The following is a 26,389-nucleotide window of genomic DNA, read 5'->3' on the forward strand; positions in this document are numbered from 1 at the left end:
AATTGTCCATTAAAATGTGTCTATTCTGTGCATAAATGCCAGTGTTAACTTTATCTTCTGGTCACCTTCTGTTCAGATGATGCAGCAGGGCGACATGATCTGACTCTCCAGCTTGGTACGGCATCATGTTGGAGGCTTGGCAGCAGTGGCTCCAGGGCTTCCAGCTGGGACTGGCTGCTGTTGTGCCTTACCAGCACCGAGGTTGGGGACGGCGGTGCGCAGGGCCACAGGACTGCCCTGGGGCATCCTCAAATATGGTCACTAAAGAGTGTTTGCTGCCTTCAGTGATTTGACAAAGGACTGCAGGACTGGTGCGATCACTGCACACCTTATGAGGAACCATTTAATAATTAAAAAAAAAAAAAAAGGTTCTGATGAGAATAAAATACAGGAGGCAAGTGTTTTTTTCAGAATCTGCTTTAAAAGTTTGTTAACCTACACTATTTTTAAGAGTTGCACTGCAATGTTACAGTTGATGACAGATGAAGTCTGTTGACCTGAAATTTTATTTTGAAGGAAGTCATTAATGGTTATTAGTTAATTATCCAGATGTGTAAAGACAGAGACATGTACACAATTAACATAAAGAACACACTAAAACACTGTTCGTCTTCTTTTGTTGTATGAGCTGTGCCAATACATATTAAAACTATATTACATGAAGCAACTTAAAATTTTGTATAAACCAGAAAACAAACATTTAACAGTTTAATACTGATAAATTATTAACTCTTTTTTTTGTTCCTGAATTATAATTATTACAGTCAGCGCATCAAGAGTTATTGCTTTCAGCTGAACATCATTCTGTGGCATTCCAGTAACAGTTTCAGCTCAACCAAGCTGACATTTCCACACAACAAAATCATAAAAGGCTGTCTTGACAACATTTTATACAATTGTTAAACATACAAAAGGCAGAGGAGAAAACAATTTAGTGTCTGATGTGTAACAGCAAAACCACCAGGAGAACTCGTTGTTTTTGGCCTACTTTGCTTTCAAAGAAATATAGATGTTCACATAAAATGCAAACCAGATTTTTTTTTTTTTTTTTAAAAAGCACAGAATAACAGAATGTCCTTTTAAACAAAATGGTGTAAGACGGTTGTAGGCTATCACTCACCATTTACAAAATCTACATAACCACACTCAGTGTGTGTGTGTATATATATACACACACACCAACATGATCTTTGCATTAAGGACACTGCTGGTTAAAGTGAAATTTTAAAACAAGTGGGCCTGTAACACTGTAAAAATGTCAGTGAGATTCCTGCTAATGCAGTAAAAACTTGACAAGCAGGCGTCAAAGTGATTGTTGATGTAGGATGCAGCTAAAGCTAGACAAGACCATAATGCTGATGTGGAACAGCGCACTCAAAACAGAGGTAGCCTGAAGTCTGTGCCACAGAAACAAGGAGACTTTAGTTGATTTGCCACCTTTCCTGCCAGACTCCCCCCCCAAAGGGTCAGAGTTTTGACTCATGACACAAACAGGTGTGGTACAATAATCAGTCAACGAGCTCATCGATTCCCTTTTCTGTATACAACAGTCTTACTGTACTGGAAATTAACTCATGTGAGTCAGTTGCTGAATGGGCTGCAGCCTTCTGCTGGTGTCTGAAGTTACAATGATGAATAAATAAATAATTACAAATGGAAAAAAGGCACACAAAATGCAGTCATAATGAAGATTGACAGATACATAGCAAGCTTTAAAAAAAAAGACTTGAAAATAAAGAATAAAAATCTGCCTGTTTAGAAAATAAAAGCAGGCAAAACATATAGAAAAGGAAATGGAACGGAGAGAAGACAGGCCAAAAGCATTCAAACTCATACAAACATTTATCCTCAGATCACTTACGTCTGCCACAACTGAATTCTGCTGTACACATTTGCAGCTCCCTCACTTATTTGGTTTTATGGCTGATTGGAATTCATCTGGCGACATCCTGTTAGATACATATGCAGCTAGTATATATAGTTGTGTGCATACAGGCAGTGTTGTGTTGAGTAGCTCAGTATATACACAACATATAGTTATTGTAGTTTCCACTGGAAAGCCCAACACTTGTTGCACACGCATAGTTGGACTCTGTGTGCTTTGCGGGGGGGGGGGGGGGGGGGAGTCTAGTGAAGGACAGACTGAGGTGATGAGAGCTTTAGTCCACGACGAGGCTGACAGATTCTAAGGCTGCAGCTGGATGGTACCTTTTTTATGGGGGAAATAAAAAATACTGGGAGCAGAGAATGAAAGAGGAGGTCACCAGTAAAAGGAACGAGATAGAAAGTTAGCGGCCGTGCTGAGCCAGCCCATGCCATCTGTGATGGAGCCTACACGTGTCACTGCCTTATCCTGTTCCACTGATGGACTCTCGTCCTCAGGTAGGTAGTCTGGGATGTCTGTATTCTCCTCTACCACCACTGCAGGGTCCTCCTGGAATGGCACAATCAGCTGCAAGCACAAAGGCAAAAAACAAACAAACAAAAAAAAAAACAACTGAGTGGATTAAAAATGTAAAGACAGTAAACATTATGTAATCACTCAAAAGCACATACATGCAGGAAATAGAGAAACTACTGTATAAGATTAAAGGAGTAACATACAGCACAACCTGACAACAGAATAACTACCATGACTGAGTGTAGTCTGCCCCCTGCTGGCCAAATTACACATGAACTAAATGATACAGCTTAAACTGGCTTTTTGCACCTGGACACTGCTGTGAAATGGATGACCCCTGAACACCACACTGCATTTACAGTGGTCTGCCTGGGTGGTTGCCATCCAGGACCCATAGTCCATAAGCCAGAAGCTAATTCTGACCTAATCCGTACCACTTATGGGGACTAAATGACGCCTACAATCCAGTCTCAGTATGCCATGGCCTACACAAAGTGTACAGTAGTAATCTTAGGGCCAATGAAAGAATACACACAGGGGTCACCATTTAAAAATGCTCCAATCATTTTGAAAAGTATGCCACCATATTTATCTGATTGTAAGGATTCCAAAAAGGTATATTTTGGACTATCTATGACTAGATGTTACGGGGTAAAAACAGCAAAAATGGTCACAAAAGTCTATTTCAATTTGTACAGGGACCAAAAAGAGTTGCTTCAATTTAGGTAAAAAAGTGATATAAATTATTGGCTGAGCTAACAGGATAAATAAATTGAATCGTTTTGCCCGTGTTGAATACCTGATCTCTAAAGAAACAGTCAAACAAGGTTGATGTACACTGGCGTCTATGATGCTACATTTGTTGCCTGTAACATGATAAACATAACAGATGGTGCAAACTACTCCTTTTTTAAAAACCTAATAACCAATAATTTGCATCACTTTTTAACCAAAATTAGAGTAATTTTAACTTGCAAGGGAGAATTAGTAGAAAAATTGTTCATTTGTAATCACAACAGTTTTAGTGATTCTGAACGCCATTCAGAACCAAGTGATGGTACAACAGATTGTCTAAACGATCTTAGAAATAACTTGTAGAGACTTTAGTGTTTAGATTAAAATGAGCAGTATATAGTATCATCAGCAGTAAGACAATTAACATGCCATTTACATGTAATGAAAAAAGAAGTGGTTCTAAAATGCAACCTTGAGGTGCACTGTTTCAGCCTATAAGGAAGGCAAAATACAGGGTGGGCCCATAAAATGTTACCACTTTTTGATCGTACACAAGTTTTTGAAATGAGAAATTATTCAAAAATTTTATTTACAGACTTGTAACAGAAGCATCAAATTAACATTTGATAAAAAAGGTTTCCCACTTTGTCTCTTGTTTTCTTCACAGTTCAATAATTGATGACATGTTCAATTCACGCTCCTGTTCTTTGGATTACAGCTGCAACATGCACATTGAAGTTTGTGATGACATTGCCACACATCTCAAGAGGATTCTCTGAATTTCCTGACGAATGTTGAAAATGTTGAAAATGAAAAAGAAATCTTTGTTATGTTGGAAATTGTACGAATTAAAAAAGTGGTAACATTTTATTGGCCCACCCTGTACTATTTACCTGTACACACTGTTCAAAAACTAATCTACTTCTTCCCAAGACAAATCGATACGTTTTAGTTGAGGACACCATTTTCACTTGTGATCTGTAACAACACAATATCTGTGGTCGAATGTGCCAACATAACGTAACTTACTAGCTAGAAAGCACCAGACATAGTGCTTTGAAATTTACTAAAGCCAAACTGATATTGGGATAAAATGCAATGTATACCAGTGGTATCCAACGTATTTCAGAAAGGTCCAAGAGGGTGCAGGTTTTATTTGCAGCCACTGACTCCAGCAGGTGATTTCACTGATTAACATCACTTTGAGCAGATGGGATGAGAGCATCAGTGAAATCACCTGCTGGAGTCAGTGGCTGCAAATAAAACCTGCACCCTCTTGGACCTTTCTGGAATACTTTGGACACCACTCAATTCAATTTCAATTTATTTTCATTTATATAGCGCCAAATCACAACAAAGTTGCCCCAAGGCACTTCACACAAGTAAGGTCTAACCTTGCCAACCCTCAGAGCAAGCACACAGGCGACAGTGGTAAGGGAAAAACTCCCTCTGAGGAAGACACCTCAAGCAGACCAGACTCAAAGGGGTGACCCTCTGCTTGGGCCATGCTACTGACACAAAGTACAAAACAATTCACAAACTGATACACCACTGATGTATACACTCTGTATTACAGAATATATACTACAATCTATGTGTTGTTGGTATTTTCTTTTTTATATCTGTTTTTACCTCTGCTCCATCTTCTGTCTTCACCACTTGCTGAGCTGTCATTACTTTAGTGGAGTTGATTGCTGTGCCCAACGCCTGCAAGAAACAAACACTTTTATTTTCATGTGAAATTTTTTTACTTCATACAGAATACTACTTTACGGGGAATTAAATATTAAAAGCTACACAAAATCATGGATGGAGAACGTAATGCTTACCCCAGTAACCATATTATAAATAATGAGACAAATATCAAAAGGTATGCAAAACAGACTATGCTAATTTAAATAACTTTATGTATCTAATTTGGGTGAGGCAATGTAACAGGAGTTTGGAATAATGTCTTGTTTACAAGTCTGTCATGAACAGCAATAACCAAACAGCATCTTTCTCTCAAGGATGTGACACAGTAACAGAGAAATCCAAGGAAACCCTGAGGCTGGGGGCCTGTGGCCTGCCTAGGGCCCCGGAATCTAAAGAGTTCTAGATGCGCTGAAATGCATTCTCCTGCATTTTAGACCAATGAATTGAATAAACATCATGAGACTTTCATGAGAAGATTTGAGACAATTTTGTGAAATACAGCAGTCTGAGTACTTATTGGTTACAAGTCATGGCAATTCAGTAAATGATATACATCCGTCCCCAAAGGTATGTCCATCATGTGCACAGCAGTAAAAGATTTGTTCAATTTTACGAATAGAGAAAGAGTTTGACAAATTACTATACAAAGTTGGACTTGACAATTAAAAGGATTATAGCAAGTCCTGTTTCTACAGTAATGTTCAGCGTTTGAGTAGAGAAACAAAGTCACATCCATCTTTCAATTACAGGCTATGAAATATCAGCACAAGTTAGTTATTCTGAGATACTGTACCAGTAATAAAGACGCCCATGAACAAGAACTTAATGTGTACCGAAAACAACAAACCTGAATGAGAACCGAGTGTCCAATGTTTCACAGAATTGGACAAGTGGTCAGTGCGCTTGGTATCAGTGCGGAAGGCTCCCAGTTCAAACCCCACCCCTGCCCTTTTCTCCATGTAATGTGGAGTTGCATTAGGAAAGGCATCTGCTGTAAAACTTGTGTCAAATCAACATGCACATCCACCTTGGATTTGCTGTGGTGATCATGTTTGAAAACAAGGGAGCAGCTGAAGGGACTTACTGACTTGCTTAATTGTTGAGCCAGTACAGTGGCTTAATGGTTAGCACCATTACCTCACAGCAAGATGGTTGTTGGATTGCTTCCCACATGTGGCCTTTCTGTGTGGAGTTTGCGTGATTGCCCCATGTTTGCATGTAAGGGTGTAATGATACATGTATTTGAATTGAACCATTTCGGTACAGGGCTGTGCACGGGTGAGTTCACATTGCGTGCGTTTATTGTAATTTCCACACTATACAGAGCACCTGAATACAACCCCTGGCAAAAATTATGTAATTACCGGCCTCGGAGGATGTTCATTCAGTTGTTTAATTTTGTAGAAAAAAAAGCAGATCACAGACATGACACAAAACTAAAAGTCATTTCAAATGGCAACTTTCTGGCTTTAAGAAACACTATAAGAAATCAGGAAAAAACATTGTGGTAGTCAGTAACGGTTACTTTTTTAGACCAAGCAGAGGGAAAAAAAAAAAATATGGAATCACTCAATTCTGAGGAAAAAGTTATGGAATCATGAAAAACAAAAGAACGCTCCAACACATCACTAGTATTTTGTTGCACCACCTCTGGCTTTTATAACAGCTTGCAGTCTCTGAGGCATGGACTTAATGAGTGACAAACAGTACTCTTCATCAATCTGGCTCCAACTTTCTCTGATTGCTGTTGCCAGATCAGCTTTGCAGGTTGGAGCCTTGTCATGGACCATTTTCTTCAACTTCCACCAAAGATTTTCAATTGGATTAAGATCCGGACTATTTGCAGGCCATGACATTGACCCTATGTGTCTTTTTGCAAGGAATGTTTTCACAGTTTTTGCTCTATGGCAAGACGCATTATCATCTTGAAAAATTATTTCATCATCCCCAAACATCCTTTCAATTGATGGGATAAGAAAAGTGTCCAAAATATCAACGTAAACTTGTGCATTTATTGATGATGTAATGACAGCCATCTCCCCAGTGCCTTCACCTGACATGCAGCCCCATATCATCAATGACTGTGGAAATTTACATGTTCTCTTCAGGCAGTCATCTTTATAAATCTCATTGGAACGGCACCAAACAAAAGTTCCAGCATCATCACCTTGCCCAATGCAGATTGAGATTCATCACTGAATATGACTTTCATCCAGTCATCCACAGTCCACAACTGCTTTTCCTTAGCCCATTGTAACCTTGTTTTTTTCTGTTTAGGTGTTAATGATGGCTTTCGTTTAGCTTTTCTGTATGTAAATCCCATTTCCTTTAGGCGGTTTCTTACAGTTCGGTCACAGAGACATACGAGTATTGCTTTAAGTTTTCTGTCTTGACGCTTTGATGTCTTCCTTGGTCTACCAGTATGTTTGCCTTTAACAACCTTCCCATGTTGTTTGTATTTGGTCCAGAGTTTAGACACAGCTGACTGTGAACAACCAACATCTTTTGCAACATTGCGTGATGATTTACCCTCTTTTAAGAGTTTGATAATCCTCTCCTTTGTTTCAATTGACATCTCTCATGTTGGACCCATGATTCATGTCAGTCCACTTGGTGCAACAGCTCTCCAAGGTGTGATCACTCCTTTTTAGATGCAGACTAACGAGCAGATCTGATTTGATGCAGGTGTTAGTTTGAGATGAAAATTTACAGGGTGATTCCATAATTTATTCCTCAGAATTGAGTGATTCCACATTTTTTTTCCCTCTGCTTGGTCTAAAAAAGTAACCGTTACTGACTGCCACAATTTTTTTTTCCTGATTTCTTATAGTGTTTCTTAAAGCCAGAAAGTTGCCATTTGAAATGATTTTAGTTTTGTGTCATGTCTGTGATCTGCTTTTTTTTCTACAAAATTAAACAATGAACATCTTCCGAGGCCAGTGATTCCATAATTTTTGCCAGGGGTTGTATTAGCCGCACCCACCAATTTTAAAAAGAAAAAAGAAATTGTACATAAACAAGCCACACTTGTCTATAAGCAGCAGGTTTCCATGTTGTAACATGAGATATTTACACAGAAAGATGTTAGACAGAAAGAATATTGACGAGCACGTCATCCAGCGGGCGCACGGTGTCCCTGCTCCACACGGAGAACTGAGTAATTTTATAAGTTTTTCTTGAGATTTCATTGTGTGTGCAGCCAGGATTGCACGGAGGCTGTGGTAAATGAGACTTTGAGGCGCGGTGTGACTTTTTCGACTTGTTGCACCAAGACAGAGAATCGGTGGGGAAGGAGGGGGGACAAGGCTTTGCTCCACTAACTGATCTGACGGAGCAAAGTGCCGCAGAGCGACTTTACGTCACTAAAACGCACAAGTAAGAACTTATATTTACACTGTGTGTGTGTGTGTGTGTGTGTGTGTGTGAGTGAATTCACACCGCATGAGGAGCACAGCTTTCAGGAAATCAATTGACAGCATCAGTTGACATATTTGTTGTTTATTTGAGAACATTTTATTTAACTTATTACCAGGCAGCACTTATTTTAGCAATTATTTTATTTTCTTGTTTGTATAATGTTACAATAAATTGTTGGTTAAACAACAAGCAAAATTAGGCTTTGCATTTTGTTCCCATACTGTACCGAAAATGAACTGAACCATGATTTTTGTGTATCGTTACACCCCTATTTACATGCATTCCCTCTGGTTACTCTGGCTTCCTCCCACATCCAGACATACACCTTAAGCCTGGTTCACACGACAGGATTTTAAAATTATCTTTAGGTTTCCAAAACCTGAGAGACCACACACGTGAAGATAAAAAAATCATGGATCTAACAGGTTTGGTCGTACAGTGTGTGGTGTTCAGCCACACGGTAATAACAACAACACCACACACACGAACAGATTTAACACATAAACATTTACAGTTCAGACAGGAAATCTCGCCAAAATCTCTCGAGATTAAACGTGACTTCAGAGTAAACAAACGGAGGTACTTTGTGGACTATTTAAAACAGAGGGAAAAAACGATAAAAAAAAGGAAAAGGAAAGGCGTTCTTTAAAGAAGTGGAGACAGCGCAACCACCGGACTTTCTGGTAAGTCAGAACAGCTGTTTTGATTTTATTTTCCGCTCCGTACGTCCGTCACCTCGCTTTCTGATTGGCTGCACGTCACATTCAGCAGGCTGTGAGCTCGTTTGTGGTCGGAGGACACAACACACGCTGCGATATCGGGCCAAAAAAACCCAACATGTTGAATATCTCCGATTTGCAATCGGAGCGCTACTGACGCCCTTCCAAGCAGATCAGAGCGCTCTTAACCCACCACATACGACAGGAATATCTGATAAGATTATCTTTGACGTCATCATGATTGTCGGGGCGTCCTTACGATTGTCGGAAGGGGAGGATCGGGTCCGATATCGGCCTAATTATCCTGCCGTGTGAACCCGGCTTTAGGTGAACAAAAATTGAATGTAGGGGGTGTGTCCTTGCAACAGACTGGTGGCCTGTCCAGGGTGTACCTTGCCTCATGTCCTATGAATGCTGGGATAGGATCCTGCCCTCCTACCCCGGTGATCCCTAATTGGTAAGCGGGTGTGTGTGTATATATATATATATATATAAATAAATAAAATGAAAGATTAAATTGCAACATGAACATTATCTGTGAATAAAAAAAGCCTTTGCCAAAATCATGAAAAGTACAAAAAAGAGAAAAGGAGCAAAATTGATCTGAGTTTACAACAAACTTTTTTTTTTTTTTAAACAAGAGATGATGTCCACATTGGTGAGAAGAATAGCTTGATTTATAACCCTTTCTGGATAAATACGTTCATCCTACACACTGACCAGAACTCATTCAGATCAGTGGCCCTGATGAGCAGACGCATGGAAACTGCCCGGAATACTTGTCATTTTCTGGAATTTCAGAAAACACAAACTACACACACTTCATGTGCGATCCTCGGTTCAGTGGGCTCACAGCTGCACAGAAAAGAGGTGACAAACACTTTGTCCTTAATGTTAATGGAGATTTATTTTTTTGTTGAATGTAGAAGTGCTGAGCCTGTTGTCTATGTGAGGTATGAAAGCTGCCTGTGCAAGCTGCAGCGGAGCTCTTCTCTCGTGAGGCCTTTTTGTTTTTAATACAGGCTGTGTGAGCGTGTGGCTGCTGCATTTTTTCAATTCAGACAGTGATTTTTTTACTGTCAACTGCATCAAAATTAACACAGCCCTCACTTTACAAATCAAGTCACAATGACACAAAAATCAGACTTATATAAACATTACAATTAATTCGTGGTTCATGTGCGTACTGAACTATGGAGGGCGTGGTCCCATAGGGATAAAAGATAAACTGTGATCCATTACACCACTGAACCGCAAAATTTTCACATCCCTGTTCTCTGCAGAATGTGCATTTTTATTTGAAAATCCCACATTCATGGACACTTTTTTTTTTAAACAGATGATACTTGTCTGACATTAAATCAAATCAATTTTATTTATATAGCGCCAAATCACAATAAAGAGTCGCCCCAAGGCGCTTTATATTGCAAGGCAAAAGCCATACAATAATTACAGAAAAACCCCAACGGTCAAAACGACCCCCTATGAGCAAGCACTTGGGGACAGTGGGAAGGAAAAACTCCCTTTTAACAGGAAGAAACCTCCAGCAGAACCAGGCTCAGGGAGGGGCAGTCTTCTGCTGGAACTGGGTGGGGCTGAGGGGAGAGAATCAGGAAAAAGACATGCAGTGGAAGAGAGCAGAGATCAATCACCAATGATTAAATGCAGAGTGGTGCATACAGAGCAAAAAGAGGTGAATAAAAAGAAACAGTGCATCATGGGAACCCCCCAGCAGTCTAAGTCTATAACAGCATAACTAAGGGATGGTTCAGGGTCACCTGATCCAACCCTAACTATAAGCTTTTTCAAAAAGGAAAGTTTTAAGCTTAATCTTAAAAGTAGAGAGGGTGTCTGTCTCCCTAATCCGAATTAGGAGCTGGTTCCACAGGAGAGGAGCCTGAAAGCTGAAGGCTCTGCCTCCCATTCTACTCTTACAAACCCTAGGAACTACAAGTAAACCTGCAGTCTGAGAGCGAAGCGCTCTATTGGGGTGATATGGTACTATGAGGTCCCTAAGATAAGATGGGACCTGATTATTCAAAACCTTATAAGTAACAAGAAGAATTTTAAATTCTATTCTGGAATTAACAGGGAGCCAATGAAGAGAGGCCAATATGGGTGAAATATGCTCTCTCCTTCTAGTCCCTGTCAGTACTCTAGCTGCAGCATTTTGAATTAACTGAAGTTGTTTTGCGCAAATGCAAAAAAAGCAGTCCTACATATTTGCTTAATATGCGCATTGAAGGGCATATCCTGATCAAAAATGACTCCAAGATTTCTCACAGTATTACTAGAGGTCAGGGTAATGCCATCCAGAGTAAGGATCTGGTTAGACACCATGTTTCTAAGATTTGTGGGGCCAAGTACAATAACTTCAGTTTGATCTGAATTTAAAAGCAGGAAATTAGAGGTCATCCATGTCTTTATGTCTGAAAGACATTCCTGCAGTTTAAGTAACTGGTGTGTGTCCTCTGGCTTCATGGATAAATAAAGCTGGGTATCATCTGCGTAACAATGAAAATTTAAGCAATGCTTTCTAATGATACTGCCTAAGGGAAGCATGTATAAAGTGAATAAAATCGGTCCTAGCACAGAACCTTGTGGAACTCCATAATTAACCTTAGTCCGTGAAGAAGACTCCCCATTTTCATGAACAAATTGTAATCTATTAGATAAATATGATTCAAACCACTGCAGCGCAGTGCCTTTAATACCTATCTCCAAGTCTTTTCCAAAAAAGGAAAAAAGTAATCTCCACATTTGGAAACAGGATGCCTGTTAAAATGAGAAACTGACATTTTCATAAACTATGCTTTACAGTGATTTTTAGTGATTTGGCAAACACTTACATCAGCTTTAAGGTCAGAGCGGATCCTGACCACACACCTCTTAACAGCCATCTGGAAGGTGAAGCTGATAACTCCTCGGATCTTCAGCAAAGCCTCCTCACAGAGGTTCTTTCGAGTCTGGAACACACAGAAACCAAATGAATGTTTCAATTATAAATATGGAAAATTTACAGAAGCTACCACAAGTAAATTACATACAATATGAGCATAAAAGGTTAACTTCAGTTGTTGCAAACAGACATACAGAAACAGAAAGATAAAAAAAAAAGATAAAATTTCTTTCATTTTTTAAAGCAATATGTAGGATGGTATCCTTTATACCCCCATCACACTAGAGCACGAAGAGCCCGAATGCCGTACGAATGAGGATTCAAGCGCCACACTGGCAAATTCGAGCTGCATTCGAACTCCTCGTACAACATTCTCACAGCAGTTGTCACATTCGTGCAGCCAGAGCACATGCACTCTACGCTCGTGTTGGAAAACAACTGAACGGCGGTCGAGGTGCAGTCCTACCACAATCTGACTGCAGTCGTAATATTCGGACGGCAATTTGTACACAATTCAAAGCAGCTAGAGAGTGTAAGGGACTGTTCAATTTGTTTGAGCATGTTGAATCCTAGCTGAATGTCTCGACTGTGTCTGCACGCACCTCCCCATCACACTAAAGCACGAATGAGCATGAATGCTGCACAAATGGACATTCAAACTACAGATGGACAAATTCGAGCTGCATTCGGAATCCTTGTACAGCATTCTGGAGTGCATGCCACACAGTCGGGGACAATCACACAGCCAGCCCGAATGTAGTGCACATGCACATCACTGTCGAGCTGCATTCAAACTGGAGAAACGTCAAACGGTGGTCAGAGTGCGGTCTGATCGCAGTATGACTGCATCCTAAATGTCCTGATGGCGTCAAAACAGCTTTCGAAAGAGTCTGATCGCGTTTGAGGGTAATTTGCCATGGTCAGGCACGGCAAATCCTGCCGGCATGTCCCGATTGTGGCACTGATGAGCCGTATGTGCACCTCCAGTGGATCCCGTTCAGGGAGCGCAAACAAAATTAGGGATGCACCAATCCACAATTTCTTCCATTTTGGAATAAGGCAGAAGCATAACAAAATGTGGAAAAAGTGAAGCGCTGTGAATACTTTTCGGATGCACTGTATGACTGATTCCAGCTCCCGTGGTCTTTGTGTTTTTGCTGGAGTAACAGAGGGGGGCCGTCTGTCTGCTGAAAATAATCCTGCTAGGTGGAAGCTTCCTGCAGAGCAGCTTTCAGGTTCAATCTCAATGCCCTGCTGTTCAATTGCTAACATTTACATCCTGACCACTCACACTAAGACCCATCACTCCGATGACAGCAGAAAAAACAATTAGCCGAGAAAAGGTTTTATCTGAACTAAATGCATCGCTTATCAGACTTTATTCCGCTTCTGAATGTTGTGCATCTGAATGATGTAACAGATGGATGCTAGGTGATCTGATATTCTGAACACTTACAGAGTCATCCAGCCCGTCGATGTGCAGCACCACAGTTTTGGCCCTCTTGTTGTTGGAGCCCAGAAAGAAATGGGCTTTACGCTGACAAGAGGCTGCAGCTGCTTCAGCTTGTGCTGCCTCCTCTTTACCAGCTGACTGCAAAATTTCATAGATCTCAGACGCCAGCAGTTTGGTTTCCCCAGGGGATGTACTCCTTCGGTGAGAGAAGAAGAAAATTGTAAGCAGGCTTGTGTGTGGAACCACAAGAACTTCAGAAAAGGAAACAACTGTTATAACAAATGTCATGCTCTTCAATGTGTCAACTGAATTGCTGAGTTCAGTACTCCAGGGCAAAAGAGTCGTACAACACATGCCTAATGAAGAAACAAGGAAAGTCACGTCTGGTCAACAAACACAAGTCAACACACCACAGACCTGCCCGAGTCTTGGATAGCAACCACCCAAGCAAATAACCAGTACATCCCTACTTCTCAAATGTGACCGTCTAGCTTCTTCATGCAGGTGAAATATGTGGGTCCCATGGTCTTCGCCAGCTGGTGAGGTCCTCAACACTAAGGAAACAGGATCATGGATCCTGGTGGTTTCTCTGGATCATGCCCACAGAAATGTACCACATGGTCAAACTGACAACCTCACAATGCAAGTGAAAGGTCTCATCTTCTTCTCCCTAAGTAATGACTCATTTAACACAGTCTTTCCACTGGTACCTAAGGATTCTCTAAAAAGACAACTACTCCTCACCTTGGATCACTGATTAGCACCCAAGCATTACAACCACACAGTAAGACGGGAAGCACCAGGAGCCAGCAGATTTAGACCTTCATTCTCTTGGAAAGATGTCTGCATTACCAAACTTCCCTGTCCAGCGACCTCATGACTCCATAAGCTCTTCAAAGGCTTCTCCCAAACTCAAAAGCCGAGGGCCCAGAGACACGAATGTCACTGCTGAGGTAGTGCACTGTGTGAATTGCTTAAAGTTGAAGTTGCAATCAGAATAACACAATAATTCAGAAATAGTGTGTTCACTGACTACCTGTAAAAGTGCTCTATTATATATACCAAATACAACCGAACACGTGTTTATTGTGCAGTTGTTGAGTCTAGATGTCAGTATTAAGAAGAAACACTAATACAAAACAGACATGCTTCATAAAAATTAGTCAAAAATTATAAATCCAACCTTAAACTGAAATCAGTGGAGTAAACACCTAATTAGTTATAAGCACCAATGAATCCATTCAGGATGTTCTTCTTAGGATTGAAAGGTTAATATTAGTAAAAGTTGTGTTTTGTAAATACGTTTTAAGCTTTATTGTGAATTGTTCTGTAAATTATGTCTGTAGCATGGCCCAAGCAGTGGGTCAACCCTTTGCGTCTGGTCTGCTTGAGGTTTCTTCCTCAGAGGGAGTTTTTCCTTACCACTGCTGGTCTGGGGGTTAGTAAGGTTAGTCCTTACTTGTGTGAAGCGCCTTGAGGCAACTATGTTGTAATTTGGTGCTAAATAAATTAAAATAAATTAAAAAATAAATAAATAAACTAATTGTGTTTTCCTCAACAATGGTTGTTTTATGCATTTTATGTACATGTACCTTTAAGGCCAAATAAATCTAATCTAGTCTTGGCTTCATGTTGAAGACCAAGGAGCCAGCTGCTGCCACAGGGGGCCAGTCACAGCCAACATCACCAAGTGATCTTTCAACACCAGAAACAGGCACCCACTTTCACACAAAAGAGGACGCAGGGGCATCCAACACTGTGTATCCCAAAACTCTTCATACACAAACAAACCTCAAAGCAAATGGTAAATGGACTGCATTTATATAGCGCTATTCCATCTGCATCTGATGCTTTACAAAGCGCTGCAAAGCGCTTTACAAATAATGCCTCACATTCACCCCGATGTGAGGGTGCTGCCATACAAGGTGCTCACTACACACAGGACCTTGCCCAAGAGCCCTTAATGATTTTTCGGTTAGGCTGGGATTTGAACCGAGGATCCTCTGGTCTTAAGCCCAATGCTTAACCACTAGACCATCACCTCCCTTCAAGTATGATCTCTTTTTAAAGGGAAAGATGACTGCAGTGTCCGACACAATCTGCAAAGAGACCACCATAACGTCTATCCTGAGTTTTAATTGGAGACCAAAGTCTTGTTTGAGGGCGGGCGCTAAATGGGGGAGAATATGATGCATATGACATAATTTCTCTTTCTGGGGGACCTGCCACGGCATTTTCAATGGGTTTTTGGGCAAATTACACGCAAACAAAGTGAAAATGCAAAGAAAACGTGACGATGAGGTGGGAAAGTAGACATGTGTTGCGGTTTGTTCATGACCCGGAGCACAAACATGTCAAGGCGGTTTTGCAGGCGAGAGAACAGAGCTACTCTGATTAGCTGTGTAGGCTAACATTTACCAACATGATGTCTCCCTGCTGCCTCACATTTTCTTCTCCACTGGAAACCGAAAAAAAGTTGTGTACTTTTCGCAACTGCTTTGGTGATTGCAGCCGAAAACAAAACAGTACACCATTTATCCGTGTGAAATTATGCTGTGTATATATTGCGCAACGGAGCTGAGGTCCCCCTAAGTGGTCAAATCCCACAATATCACGCAGCGTTCAAACGAGACTGCGGTACCCTATTAAATCTACTGTTTTCTTTTGGGGGGGGGGGGGGGTGTTGCAACAGATAATAAAATTGGAGGGCAGCATCTTTCCCTGCAGAAACCACTTGCGGTCAGTTCCGGTTCTAGTACCAGAAACATGTGAAGGATTGTGGCACTCCCCTGTTGTATATATCACAAAGTAAACCCTCAGTGTGTAATGACAACATGTGACATCAGCTCTGTGGCAGAGCAACCCCCTCTGGGAGCATCATGCAACCCAGCTCTATAGATGGCTGTCAGCCGTGCAGGAGGCAAAACATTCTTCATTTGACAAATAACAGGTCTGCTGTTAAAAAACTCTCTGTATACAAGTTAATTAAGAGCTGTGTTTCTTTAAGTGTTGAAGGAAGAACAATGACTTTCACACCTTTTGTTGGTGTAACCACACCAGACACTCCCTCTTAGCCATGTGCTCCCACTCAGTCCAGCTATGATCGACCTCTAACCAAAGTCACATTGAGTGGACTGTGAGCAGACAAAGCTGCTGCTGTTACTGCAGGGCTCCTCCTGATGCCATATTACTTGCTGAGTTGACTAGCTTTCTTCAGGCTGGGTAAAGAGTTATGCTGCAGGGGAAACATCTGAATTACACAACCTACTAGCATGCCGCATGAACAAAGGGCGCTAACAATAAAAAGCAGTGGATTAGGAAAACTGCCACGGAGCCTTGGTTCTTATTTTTTTTTTTTTTTTTTGGGGGGGGACCCCGCATTCGCATAGACTATAAATATATTGGACAAAGCCTGTGTGATGTCGTCCATAGGTTTTCCATAGAGACCCGTGTTGCTGACCAAACAGTCCCCTCTAAAAATTGGTCCACCCTGCCTTCACTGCACATGCGTCATTTTGGACCACAGCAGCACGTCTGAGACTGAATCTCTACAACCAAAGTGATCAAAGGGAATAATGTGATTATTAACCATCAGATGACAAAGTAAAACCTCTTAAATCAATCTAAAGACAGTTTTAAGCAGAAAGGAGGCGGTAATTGGTGAGTTGCTACCGATGCTCCAAAATGACATCAGACTCAGATGTGCTGCTGTGGCGCTCTATGATAGGTCTTTTATTATGAAAAAATGCTGAATTTGTGGAAATGATTGTTGTACAAAAGCTTCAGATACCTGTCACTGAGATGGATGATGACTTGAATGCAGTTTTAAGCAGAAACAAGGTGATAATCGGTGAATCGCTGCTGACGCTCAGACATGATGCATGCGCAGTGAAGGCAGGGTGGACCGATTTTTGGCGGCGGACAACGGAAAAGCCTATATGAAGCCCATATCTGGGTATTGCCATGTTGGCAGCAGTGGCAGTGCTGACTTTGGCTAGGTCACGCCAACCCCATAAATTAATATAGAGGTGGACCATAGATGCTTTCATTGTGTGACAAAAGAAGCCTGAATACACCCCTATCTTTCAGTCTGAACCATGTAAGCTACCAGGCTAACCTCAGTTACATCATATTTTGGTGGAGTGCACGGTAGTTGTTCTAACGATTTGCTTTGGTGTGGACATTAAAAATTACGTGCTGCTTATTTTCTCAGTAATTCTGCATTAATTGAACCTAACAGATGAAGCTACCGACAGCAGATGAAGCTACCGACAGCTCCTAAAAGCGCTTAAATCAGAGGAGAATTTCACTCTGCGCAGATATTGCAGCAGGGATGTGATGCATTAGAATGTTTCACCACAAAACAAGCCGTGTTATTCCAGGTGATTATAATAAAATACTCCAAACAAAACAAACACAATCTCCACAAAAAGCAGCCGCATTGAATGGACCCTGAGCTACACAGTCACAGTGAGAGGACGAGATGCTCCGCTCAGGCACTGTCACTCAAAGCATCCAAGCCCACAAAATTTACAGAACTTTATGGCTTAAAACATCTAAAACTAAAAATCAGCCCCCCCCCGACAATTGTCATGGAGGAGGAAACTATCTATAGAGACCAAGACCATTTTTATACCAGGATGTAAACATATTTATTTCTGCTCTAAAAATGAACATTTTAACATGGACTCCTATGAGAATGTGCTCTGTTTTGGAGCCAGCCTCAAGCAGACAGTCAAGGAAATGAACTATTTGTATTTCTAGCATGGTGTTATCTGACGCCATTGAAGTTTACTAAGGATGCACTGATACCACTTTTCCTAGACCGGCTACAAGTACGAGTACTGACATTTGGGTACGTGTCAATACCGAGCACCGATATGAATACTTAATGATACCTTAATAATAGTGACTTTGAAAATGTTTTATTCATCAGTTGCTCCTTACTTTTTACTGCAACTGCTACCAATACTATTAGCTTTGTTTTTACTTACAAACATTTCACTTAAATCATGCTACTTCACTTTTTGACAACAACACAAATTGTGCTTTAACATTAACCGTGTGTTTCTTAACAAACATGACACTGCCAGACATCTCACTGAAACCTGTGGACTTCAGCACTACAAAATATACTGCACCATGAACAGAACTGAAACAGTGCATCAATAACTTTATGTCTATGAGCGCCGGTGGTGCCACAGTTACTTTGAAAAGTAACTTATATTACTGAGTACTTATTTAGTGATTACTCAATTTTAAGATTAACTAGATTGAGTTACTTTATTAGTTACTTTCAACAGATACTGACAACACCCCCCGCCACCTCAACATGAAAATGATAACCAGTTTTGCCAATACTCACTTTATAGTCACCCTTCCTTGACTTCAATGAACATAAATACTTGTTTTATAAAAAATAAAATAAAGACAACTTTGCTGACCTCATATTTAAATGTTGACAGCACTGTAACAGTATAACTTACAATTTATAATATACACTGTTTATAAATGTAACTATTAAATTCTAACATTTTAATTGTTAAAATTATTATTATTATAGTATTAGTAGTAGTATGAAAAACTGTCTTCAAAAGTGGACCTTTAATCTATGGGTGTGGAGGGGGAAGCACACCCTCCCTTTCCGCCTGGATTTGTCCCTGTGCAGGAAGAATTGACGTGTATTTATGGAAAAAGCATGACCAGACTGAGCAGTAGGGAATTTGTTTTACGTTTTTCAGTATTTTTGTACACCATGTCATCCACAGAAAGAGACTTTAGGCACATTTGGGTGGAAAAAACAAGCATTGTTAATGCGTGTGCATCAGCTGTTTTTAGCGAGGACACACACGGAGCGGCACAGAGTTTTAAAGAAAAAAAAGCTTAAAAATGTCTTAGCAAAGCTCAGTGCAGGTGTGCTGCTGTCACTGCGCTTTGAGAGACAACAACTGTTCTCAACTCAGAGCTGCGCTGCAGAAAACAGATGAAAAGCTCACAGCATCAAATGCTTCTTTGGAAAAGCGGGCAGTTCCGCCTAACCATGACCTCCGCCTCTCACGAGCTGCTGCGATCAACCCACAATACAAACACAATGCATTGAGAGGTTGACATCGCACTGCTGTAAATGAGTATCGGGTGTCTAGTATCAGAGCAGTTTTATGATTACAAGTACATACATACGGGATCGGGCCGATTCTGATATCGAGATCGGTGCATCCCAATAGTTTACTGCTTGGGCATTTCCAAACAAAATAGCATTGGGGAAAGCCTTGCTAGTAGTTAACAAATTACTGATTACAAGCCAAGTTAAGTCTGGGAGCATGTGCTGTGTCACATGTTACCACATCACTAGGGTTATGACTACAAAACTTTTTTCAAAACTTTCATTTTCCTTGGTTAGACTCTTTCTCTCCGATTGTTCTGTCTGAGTTATTTTCATTAGTTACTTCATCCAAACCATCAACATGTTTATTAGACCCCATTCCTACCTGGCTGCTCAAGGAAGCCCTACCATTATTTAATGCTTCGATCTTAAATATGATCAATCTATCATTGTTAGTTGGCTATGTACCACAGGCTTTTAAGGTGGCAGTAATTAAACCATTACTTAAAAAGCCATCACTTGACCCAGCTATCTTAGCTAATTATAGGCCAATCTCCAACCTTCCTTTTCTCTCAAAAATTCTTGAAAGGGTAGTTGTAAAACAGCTAACTGATCATCTGCAGAGGAATGGTCTATTTGAAGAGTTTCAGTCAGGTTTTAGAATTCATCATAGTACAGAAACAGCATTAGTGAAGGTTACAAATGATCTTCTTATGGCCTGGGACAGTGGACTCATCTCTGTGCTTGTTCTGTTAGACCTCAGTGCTGCTTTTGATACTGTTGACCATAAAATTTTATTACAGAGATTAGAGCATGCCATAGGTATTAAAGGCACTGCGCTGCGGTGGTTTGAATCATATTTGTCTAATAGATTACAATTTGTTCATGTAAATGGGGAATCTTCTTCACAGACTAAAGTTAATTATGGAGTTCCACAAGGTTCTGTGCTAGGACCAATTTTATTCACTTTATACATGCTTCCCTTAGGCAGTATTATTAGACGGTATTGCTTAAATTTTCATTGTTACGCAGATACCCAGCTTTATCTATCCATGAAGCCAGAGGACACACACCAATTAGCTAAACTGCAGGATTGTCTTACAGACATAAAGACATGGATGACCTCTAATTTCCTGCTTTTAAACTCAGATAAAACTGAAGTTATTGTACTTGGCCCCACAAATCTTAGAAACATGGTGTCTAACCAGATCCTTACTCTGGATGGCATTACCCTGACCTCTAGTAATACTGTGAGAAATCTTGGAGTCATTTTGATCAGGATATGTCATTCAAAGCGCATATTAAACAAATATGTAGGACTGCTTTTTTGCATTTACGCAATATCTCTAAAATTAGAAAGGTCTTGTCTCAGAGTGATGCTGAAAAACTAATTCATGCATTTATTTCCTCTAGGCTGGACTATTGTAATTCATTATTATCAGGTTGTCCTAAAAGTTCCCTAAAAAGCCTTCAGTTAATTCAAAATGCTGCAGCTAGAGTACTGACGGGGACTAGAAGGAGAGAGCATATCTCACCCATATTGGCCTCTCTTCATTGGCTTCCTGTTAATTCTAGAATAGAATTTAAAATTCTTCTTCTTACTTATAAGATTTTGAATAATCAGGTCCCATCTTATCTTAGGGACCTCGTAGTACCATATCACCCCAATAGAGCGCTTTGCTCTCAGACTGCAGGCTTACTTGTAGTTCCTAGGGTTTGTAAGAGTAGAATGGGAGGCAGAGCCTTCAGCTTTCAGGCTCCTCTCCTGTGGAACCAGCTCCCAATTCAGATCAGGGAGACAGACACCCTCTCTACTTTTAAGATTAGGCTTAAAACTTTCCTTTTTGCTAAAGCTTATAGTTAGGGCTGGATCAGGTGACCCTGAACCATCCCTTAGTTATGCTGCTATAGACGTAGACTGCTGGGGGGTTCCCATGATGCACTGTTTCTTTCTCTTTTTGCTCTGTATGCACCACTCTGCATTTAATCATTAGTGATCGATCTCTGCTCCCCTCCACAGCATGTCTTTTTCCTGGTTCTCTCCCTCAGCCCCAACCAGTCCCAGCAGAGGACTGCCCCTCCCTGAGCCTGGTTCTGCTGGAGGTTTCTTCCTGTTAAAAGGGAGTTTTTCCTTCCCACTGTAGCCAAGTGCTTGCTCACAGGGGGTCGTTTTGACCATTGGGGTTTTACATAATTATTGTATGGCTTTGCCTTACAATATAAAGCGCCTTGGGGCAACTGTTTGTTGTGATTTGGCGCTATATAAAAAAAAATTGATTGATTGATGTTGCATTTGATGAACTTTTACCCATAGATGACTTTTTTGAAGTTTATTTCATTGGATCATTAAAAAAAAAAACCCGCACCTAGCACCACATCACTTTTAAAAATACATGAGTTTACACAATACTATTAAAAAAAAAACATAACAAGAAAAGAATGAACAAGTATCAAGAAGCAACAGGAAAATATATACAAATAAATATTGCTAAAATATATTAATAAACAATAATTAAAAGAAATACAAAAATAAAGGTAAAATAGATTAAATTGAACACGCCACTCAAAGTCTGCTGCCAAACTGGTGTCTAAACACTCTGTCAACCAGAAAAGCGTCACAGGTGCTTCAAAGTCTGGCTGAAGATGGAGTTAGTGTCCCAACACCATCACAGTCTGTTGTCTGGAGTCGAACAATCAGAGATGCAGAACAAGTTAAGAACCGCCTCATGGAACTGATCTCTGAAGAGAAATTTTGTTTGCATTCTGATGGTAAGAAAATTGACAATAAGGCGTACCAAGTTGTGTGCTAGAAAAATGACAGAAGAACATTACAACTTGGCATTTTGGCTTGTGACAGTGGAACTGCTGCAGACATCTATATACCACTACAGGACCTGCTTGATGAGTACAATGCATGGAACAGTATCCAGATGATCATCTCTGACACCTCAACAGTCAATACTGGGCGCAAAAATGGTGTAGTAGCCAGGCTTCCGAGGACATTTCGAGACAAGGGATTAGATGAACCTCAATACATCGGGTGCCAACACCACATTCGTGATCTTGTTCTGCGACATGTGTTGGACTTCTTTTTTCCTATACGGTCACAGTCACCTAACATTAACTACGAGTTTATTGATGACATTTTGGAACAGTATAATGATTTGCAAAATGCATACATGGCCACAGAAGTGATACCTGAGTATGAGAACCTTGGCTGGAGAGATGATTTTAAATTCCTTTTTGAGCTTTGTGAAGCATACACGTTTTACAAAATGGAGGAAAAATGGCCTCGCATCAAATGGCACAAGCTGCCATCACTTCACAGTGCCAGGTGGAATCACGAGGAATTTTTGCACTTACTGCATTTTTCCTTTTTCCAAATTGACGAGAACAGCTGAGGGTAACTTGGGATTTCATTGCAACTACATGGTCGCAGGCCTGGTTTTCTAACCAACACTATTCAGAGATGGATTATGAAGACGTGCTGTTAGCAATATCCAAACTTAAGTGTCCCAAAGCTGTGAAATGCTTCTCTACTCACTGGAAAAAGGAACCATCAGTGCTTGATATGCCTCGCTCCAACATAGTAGCTGAGAGAGCTGTAAAGTTGATGGAGGAAGTTCGTTCTACTTGCAGAACAGACAAATATCTTAATAGCAAATTTATTAACACTAATACACAAATCTGAAACACTATTAAAAACACTACAAATGCTATATGTACTCATTTTCATGCATTCCTCATGTGTATTGTATGCAAAACTGACATGTTATAATAAAGAGTGTTTGAGCTGCTAGGTGTTTTAATGTGAAATATGAAACAGTCTTAGGTGCGGGAGATTTTTTCAAGGTCTGCCAAAGCCAAAGTCATTTTTGTGAGTTTTAGGTAAAAGTTCATCATTAATAACCCCAGGCTAATAAATTTGAGATTTGTCATAACCCTAATCATCACACCATGGAAGTGCCCACACAGACAAATGGTCGATCCCGACCACTCAAAAGTAATCATCTATCTGTCACATGTAAAGCACGCAAGTCCCCTGGGCATTTTTCCAGTTGCTGGGGTTCTCAATGCAGCAACACCTGCGTGCTGGATCATACACAGAGAAACACATCACATGGCCAAAATGGCTATTGCTCCCTCACTATGTAAGTGATCCTTCTCATCATTCTCCTTACGAAACTATTTGACAGAAATACATTCCAGCTGTACCCAAAGATTCTCCAAAGAGACCTAGTACCAAAGACATCCAATCCTTGCCTTACGTTACTGACTTAACCCTCTGGAGTCGGCTGATGCACCTCCGTGTTAAAGTCACATGACCGAATTAAGCGGATGTACCATCCAATCTACCACAGTCTGAGTCTCTGTTTGAATATGTGTTGAAAGTGCGGACATCAAACTACATACCAGTTTTTAAATTCTGTTGATAGGCCTAGTATAACTTGAATCATGATTACCGTATTTTCCGGACTATAAGTCACACTGGAGTATAAGTCGCACCAGCCACTTTATCCATTATAAAGAAAAATAAACCATAAATAAGTCGCATTGGACTATAAGTCGCATGGACATACAGGTATGTTAACTTAACATGAAAAGTTCAGATGATAATATTGTGACAGCTACGGTTTTCGGATGCATATTTCACCAGTTGCAACTTGTAATCCGCAGAGAATGATTTTCTTTTTGGTGGCATTTTTCGGGCCTTCTCCGTTGTCTTGTTAAGTTATCAGTAATGTTGAAATTTTTATTTTTCTATGGTAGTCAGAAGTCACAGGAACAGTCACACAAGCCTTGAGTGCCCTCTCGTGAGCTGCATTTTACCTACAGATATGTTTGTATTTTGTGGACCACACTGCGAGCCGAACCATAACCTGCACCATTGCTGAACAGTTCTCTTCTAACATATTACCCGCTGTGGACCATAGTACACACCAGGTGTCAGCTGCCGATGTTCATGCAGCACCTACCTGCGCAGCTCATGACCTCCCCGTGGTGTCGACGCCAGCAGCTTCCAAGTGCAGACGCTAATCCTCCGCCATAGCTCACCCAATGCTCCCACGCAGCTCTCAGCGTCAACTTAAACACTCTGCTCACCCTGATATCCAAGGGTTGAAGCTGTTTTGTTAGCCCTCCCGGAATAACAGCAAGCACCGTGTTCATCTGCTTCACACGCTGTTTCACAATCATTGTCTGGGTGAGGTGAGGAATACGCGTCCAGTGTTCTGTTCTCTGATTGGTTATCACGACCAGCGTGATCTATAGGGCGGCCGCCATACTACAGTGCCCATGATGCATTGCATTTCTGTTTCCGGGGGCCATTTTAAAACATAGTGCGATTCTGTCACGTAAAATTGTTTTACTACGGTAAATTAATTCAGAATCTACCAGTATATTTTTCATTTATAAGTCGCTCTGGAGTATAGGTCGCACCCCCAGCCAAAACATGTAAAAAAGTGCGACTTATAGTCTGAAAAATACGATAATATTTTATGCAATGCTTTTTCCTGAATTTTATGGTCATTTTTGGTGCACATTTATGCAGAAACACACAGCAAACGGGACTCTCATGTCCTTGTTCAGCTCTGTCTCGCTTAGGGTCAGTGTACAAATTTTAACTACAGTAGTGCTGTAAGCAACAACCAACAGATTGGGTTCAGTGTATCCTTTACAGAAATGAAAGAGTACCATGGTTCTGCAAAAAAACATAAAAATAAAGAAATAAACTAGAGACATTCGTCATGAAATGCCCTGCACGCAGTACTACTTTCCATGTAAAGTGCAGTAATATGTACATGTGTGGGGTAGGTATTTGGTTGAACCCTCATGTGTTTGATGTAAACTGGGATATACAGTGGAAAAATTGGAGACTGACATTATATTTATTTAGAGGATGTGGCCAACAGTGACCATAAAAAGTCAGCAGCCTTCGAACAAATGCAACTATTGGTAATATAATCATGGGCCTTCGAACCCATGCGAAGTACTCCTCCAAGGCATGTCCCCACCAAATATGAAGTTTCTGCGAGCAATAGGTGCAGAGGTACATTGCGGCGAACAAATTTCAGGCGAAAGATTTGACAGTTGTGACCACTGGTGACCTTGAAAAATAGGTCAAGGCCACCGACCTTCAAACCCATGCGAAGTACTCCTCCAAGGCATGTACCCACCAAATATGAAGTTTCTGCAAGCAATAGGTGCCGAGCTATGTTGCGGAAAAGGATTTGACAGTTGTGACCACTGGTCACCTTCAAAAGTAGGTCACGGTCACTGGCCTTCGAACCCATGCGAAGTACTCCTCCAAGGCATGTACCCACCAAATATGAAGTTTCTGCAAGCAATAGGTGCCGAGCTACATTGTGGCAAAGGATTTGACAGTTGTGACCACTGGTGACCTTCAAAAGTAGGTCAAGGTCACTGGCCTTCGAACCCATGCAAAGTACTCCTCCAAGGCATGTACCCACCAAATATGAAGTTTTTGCGAGCAATAGGTGCCGAGCTACGTTGTGGCGAATGAATTGCGGCCAGACGGATGGACAGACAACCCGGATGCCATATGCCCCGCCTCGCAGCCCAAGCACCGCGCAGGGCATAATAAAGCAGCTTAAAGCCATGGGTACAACATGACTGACCTGTGCACAATAATCTGCTACACTCTGGAACATAAAAACCTACACCACTAAAAACACTCAAGACAAATCATCGAGAAACTGTAGAGAAGTGGCAACACGCATTAATATCTGCAACATGTAGAAAAACTGTTTATGGCTCCATTGTGTATCAACATTAATCATATTCACTATGACATGGCATAGTGAAGGACACAATCCTGTCTGAAAATCTGCAGCGAGAAGGAATCCTATGCTGAGGTTTTGTGTAAAGAAACCGCACAGTGAGGGAGGGAAGGTAGGTGTGTGTGTGTGTGTGTGTGTGTGTGTGTGTGTGTGTGTGTGTGTGTGTG

At 40.9% G+C, this 26,389-nt stretch overlaps 1 protein-coding gene across 2 annotated transcripts in view; it reads right to left on the reverse strand.

The window, feature by feature from the left end:
- Positions 1 to 489: 489 nt before the first annotated feature.
- Positions 490 to 26,389, reverse strand: part of armc1 (armadillo repeat containing 1) — a 43,964-nt gene continuing 18,064 nt past the window's right edge. For both annotated transcript variants that reach the window (XM_034169615.1, XM_034169623.1), the window contains exons 4-7: positions 13,323 to 13,515; positions 11,817 to 11,933; positions 4,769 to 4,843; positions 490 to 2,452 (exon numbers count right to left, since the gene is read on the reverse strand). In XM_034169615.1, coding sequence (XP_034025506.1) covers positions 2,261 to 2,452; positions 4,769 to 4,843; positions 11,817 to 11,933; positions 13,323 to 13,515 — 577 coding nt within the window. In that variant the 3' untranslated portion in view covers positions 490 to 2,260. The remainder of the gene's footprint in view (positions 2,453 to 4,768; positions 4,844 to 11,816; positions 11,934 to 13,322; positions 13,516 to 26,389) is intronic.

The sequence above is a fragment of the Thalassophryne amazonica genome, chromosome 1 (genome assembly GCF_902500255.1).
Source record: "Thalassophryne amazonica chromosome 1, fThaAma1.1, whole genome shotgun sequence".
Lineage (NCBI taxonomy): Eukaryota > Metazoa > Chordata > Actinopteri > Batrachoidiformes > Batrachoididae > Thalassophryne > Thalassophryne amazonica.